Below are 4,248 nucleotides of genomic sequence, written 5' to 3' on the forward strand. Positions count from 1 at the left end.
CCACCATAAATAATGGTTACAAGAAATTTAAATATTCAAACACACACCTAATATAATATAGTTCCTACTATAAAAAATACCGAATTCACCGATATTTTATATATGATACCTACGATTATATATATAACTATATAAATATATAATTGCATAAAATAAATGTTAAATTAAATCATTATATTTCATTTAGAACAACCGGCAGAGCCACGTTATTGCCTAAATGAAATATATGATTTAATAAGTTAGTTGCGGGAAAGTAAAAGTTAGTTGCGATAAAGTAAATGTTAGATGCGATAAAGTAAATGTTAGATGCGGAAAGTAAATGTTAGATTGTTAGATATCATAATATTTCATTTAGAACAACCGGCAGAGCCACGCTATCGTCTAAATGAAATATATGATATAATTATATAAATATATATATCTACTTATATGAAAGCACCAATAAATTTTTTTTGGCCAGTTTCGGTACGATACCCCGTCACAAAAAAAAAACACGTGGCCTGTTCTTCTTTCCCCAACAACTCACGGATTTGTGCTGTCAAGAGGAGGGCTTTTTCATTGGGATTATTGCAACCGGTTCTTTCCACCTCTTCCTCCTTTTTCAATTCTATTCTATCTGTTTGATTTTTTTTTCTTCAGCTGTTGCACTTGTTCGTCTCTTTCCAAGCCTGCCTTTGCTTGTGAGTATTTCCTCTTAAAAGATTCGGTCGTTGCTCGATCTCATCGCCGCAGAACCAAACGGTATGGTGTTATGTTTGTGTTATTTCCCCTACCTGGAGCGTGTTTTTCTTGGATTTGTTTGAATATGGTTTTCTGCTTGTGTTATTTCCCCTGCCCGGCTATATTTGATACACTTTGTTTGGAAGAATTAAACAGAGCAGCACTTGTAGCAGCTGTCGCAGCCATTTCTCAAGCAATGTACAGACGTCTAGGGAGTGAGGACTTAGATAAAGAAGGAGATGAGGTTCGTAGAGATCTAAACACAACCATACAACACAAACTTTGCACTCCCAAATATCTCTAAGCAAGCAGAAAAGGACAAAAGGCGTGACTTGCATATATCTTGTGTGAACCCAAAGAAAACTTGATCTTTCCATCACCAGCCTTTCACTCTTCCTAGGTTCCGATAAAAAATAGTGGGTTAGCTAGCTTTTTTCTCCCTCCCTCGGATTTGTCTCGGCTTGTTATCAGTGTCCTCCGTTTTTTTTGCCTTTTTGTTGCTTAGGCAGGGGTTATTGGGATTTTGTATTGTTTTTTTAGTTTGTTCTCTTGTTTTTATGTTTGGGTTTTCTTATGCTTTGCGTTTTTTTGGTTTGCCTGCTCTTCCGATCGATCGCTCAAAGTATACAGTTCATAAGCAACTTGAAACCATATGATCCTAGAGTTAGCGATACCCTTAAGCATGTTATGGGTGGAGGTCTAAGAAAGATGGTGAATTTTGGATTAGTTTCAGTGATTCACCGCTGCCCTATTGCCCGATGTTGCCTATTGTGGCTACCAGGTCTGGTGTTCTGTCTCCTCTGTGCAATATTCTGTGTTGGGAGCTCATGTATCTCCATGACTTGTATTGTTCTCTGTTTCTTGGCTGTTGACAAGTACAAAATGATGGAATCGGTTATGAAAATGATAAAATCATGTGGCTCAAAGTAGGGGAAGCTAACCATTTTCTGCCGCTTGATAACCCTCATGAAGTTTCTGCTTTTTGACCTCCAGTTTCATCTGAGCTGAGTCATCATTGTCATTCCACTTCTTGTGAATAACAAAAAGATTTACGCAGTAAGATGAAGATCAGAACCGCTAGGACACGATAATGATCATAAGCCTATCTGAAATACCATCTTTTGTTGAGGTTGCATTGGTTTCTTTTGGATCTCGTCTTTGTCTGGTTTTGTTCTGCCCAGTCCCGATTCGGTACTGCGAGGCCTGTTTGGTTGTTTAATCAACTTAGGTTGTTGATTTCTCATTTTTTCATCCTTAGTGTCTTTTGCAGTAGCCCTTGAATCATCAAGATTCGGAAGCTTAAACATGGGAATTCCGGACTTCTCAAGTCTCGGGCTTCTGCCATTTTCTCTATTTTTGTTGAATGCCTCGCTGTTTCTTGGATCTGAAATAACATTCCCATTAAAAATCATGAACCTCTTTAGTTCACTTTGTCGCGGGGAATTCAAATAAAGAACTGAATAGCAAAACCGAACAAAAAGAAACTCACTTCCATCATCACCCATGCCATCAAAGAACTGTACCAGTCACAATCGAGGAACAATGTAACAATCTTACAACCACTGTCAAACAACTAAGCATTTTGTATTTACTTCGAAAATTGGCATGAATTGTGTGTATGTTGTCTAAACGAACGGATAATTAGCAGCTACATGGCGCAGTGTTCACATCATTTATTACCAAAAAAGAGATGCTGCTATAATAAATCGTTAGATTATAAATTCAGTCTCTCTTCGCTTTATGGATTTTGATTATAAATTATTTTGTGTGCTTGCCAACTGCTGGCTTGTTATATTGCTTCGCTTAAACAATTTGTTCTTCGGTTGATATGTAGGTTCACTTTGAGTTTGCTACATTGAACTAGCCGTGCCATCATTAAGCAGCTTCAACCAATGGCCATTTCTTCCACTCGCACTGCGTACAGGTTTGATATTTTATTATAAAGTTATTAGTTCAGATTTCAGTATTTTTGGCATGTTGCTATGCATGTTTTTTTTTGTTCATGTTTATTAGTATAGTATAGAAAGCTTTTATTATTAGCTTTTGTGTTGCCAAATCATAGGTTATAATTCACTTTGGTTTTTTGTTTTTCCCTGTCATAGCGAGCTTTATTTCACATTTTCTTATATCAATAGACTAATAATATTAAATTTGGATATTTTGATTTGCTTGATATTATAAAGTAGTCACGATGCCGTGGCAAAGAAAAGAAAAGCCAGTAGAATTGTTGAAAAGAAAAGCCAGTAGAATTGTTTGACGGCACTGGGAATTTACATGCTTATGTTGAGCACAAGGAAGCAAGCATGTTGCTATGTTTGTCAGGAGAAGATTTAATCGAGGTCGAAGAAAATGTATATTTTTTTGACACTTAATTCTCTCCAATACAAAACTTTCCATACTTGCTCAATACTATTTATCTTATCGACTACAAGAAATGCCTTTTTGCCCTGACATTTTCAATCAAAAATTACGAGATTCACAATTCTTTTTCCAACTAAGAACGCCGTGGAACAAAACTAGAGGGAAAAGTTTGTTCGAAACACAGTCATTGCATGTCTACCAGCGACAGAATCATCATTAGCATCGCACTGCTATGAAGATAAAGGTTCTTCTTTCAAAGGTGAAGGATTGTTACAAGTAAATGTAGCTATATCTGAATCCCAAGAAAGCAGCTCTGCAACGCAAGAAGAGCACTTCCAAACAGAGCTTAAAACACAACAGGCCATTATAACAGGTAAAAGAAGATTAGAATGCAGAGAGAAAGCGTTAAGTGAAAGCTTAAAACATGTAAAACAAGACTGAAACACTGATGTAGATGTTAAAGTCTAGCATGTATGTTAGTGTCTCTACTTTTTTTGGTGAACCCAAAAAAGACGGCTGTTTTTTTGTATCTAATGTTTTCATTTTAGTATACTTATTAAATTTTAAAAAATAAGGAAAATTTTTTCCAACCAAAACGTTAAAAAGCATGTACACAGATACATTTTCAAAATTATAAATCAACTATAAGATATTTATACACTCCAAATTGTTAAAGCTATATTAAATGATACCATATTATGTTGTATCATATCCAAAAATTTTCAACTTTATTTACATAGCATCAATATTTTATCCTCAACTTACAACTAATTATTGTTATATTATTTTTGTAAACCAAACAAAATAAGAAATGTTAGTAATATTAATTCAATTAAAATAATTTCATCAAAAAAAAGAGACACATTTACAACTACAAAAAAACCGTCCTTGCACAACGTTTTCATCAAGTAATCCAATGAGCACACCTTTCCCTCCACTTCTAGCTTGGGAAGCTCAATATCCACCGCAATCCATCCCACCGCCCCAACCCATGAACAAGACATTACACCTGGTAAAATACAATAAATAATCTGATTATTAAGCTTTTTGTTGTGAAAAAGTAAAAATTTACAGTAAAAAGTAAAAATCTCAAACTCTCAAAATTATCACACTACATATTTTATAATATTTTTCTCTTAACTCAATTGTGATTTTCTTCACAAATGA

At 34.9% G+C, this 4,248-nt stretch overlaps 1 protein-coding gene and 1 long non-coding RNA gene across 2 annotated transcripts; one reads left to right on the forward strand and one right to left on the reverse strand.

Annotated features, from left to right (window-relative positions):
* Window positions 1-568: 568 nt before the first annotated feature.
* LOC140988784 (uncharacterized) lies at window positions 569-3,577 on the forward strand. Its single transcript, XR_012177358.1, has 3 exons — window positions 569-741; window positions 2,555-2,644; window positions 2,904-3,577. It is a non-coding gene; the product is annotated as an uncharacterized lncRNA (long non-coding RNA).
* LOC140988783 (probable mediator of RNA polymerase II transcription subunit 26b) lies at window positions 1,329-2,241 on the reverse strand. The gene is made up of 4 exons (XM_073457857.1): window positions 2,210-2,241; window positions 1,836-2,104; window positions 1,662-1,749; window positions 1,329-1,585 (listed from the first exon to the last, which is right to left on the reverse strand). The coding sequence occupies exons 1-4, from the start codon at window positions 2,223-2,225 to the stop codon at window positions 1,458-1,460; spliced, it is 501 nt and encodes a 166-aa protein (XP_073313958.1). The 5' UTR covers window positions 2,226-2,241; the 3' UTR covers window positions 1,329-1,457.
* Window positions 3,578-4,248: the final 671 nt, after the last annotated feature.

This window comes from Primulina huaijiensis, chromosome 11, assembly GCF_012295235.1.
Source record: "Primulina huaijiensis isolate GDHJ02 chromosome 11, ASM1229523v2, whole genome shotgun sequence".
Lineage (NCBI taxonomy): Eukaryota > Viridiplantae > Streptophyta > Magnoliopsida > Lamiales > Gesneriaceae > Primulina > Primulina huaijiensis.

What these genes read in the sequence shown, in the direction of transcription:
- LOC140988783 (XM_073457857.1), bottom strand. An exon ending in TGCAACCTCAACAAAAGATG is followed by an intron (nt 1,750 to 1,835) that starts GTATTTCAGATA and finishes GTTATTCACAAG; the next exon opens with AAGTGGAATGACAATGATGA. An exon ending in TTATCAAGCGGCAGAAAATG is followed by an intron (nt 1,586 to 1,661) that starts GTTAGCTTCCCC and finishes ACTTGTCAACAG; the next exon opens with CCAAGAAACAGAGAACAATA.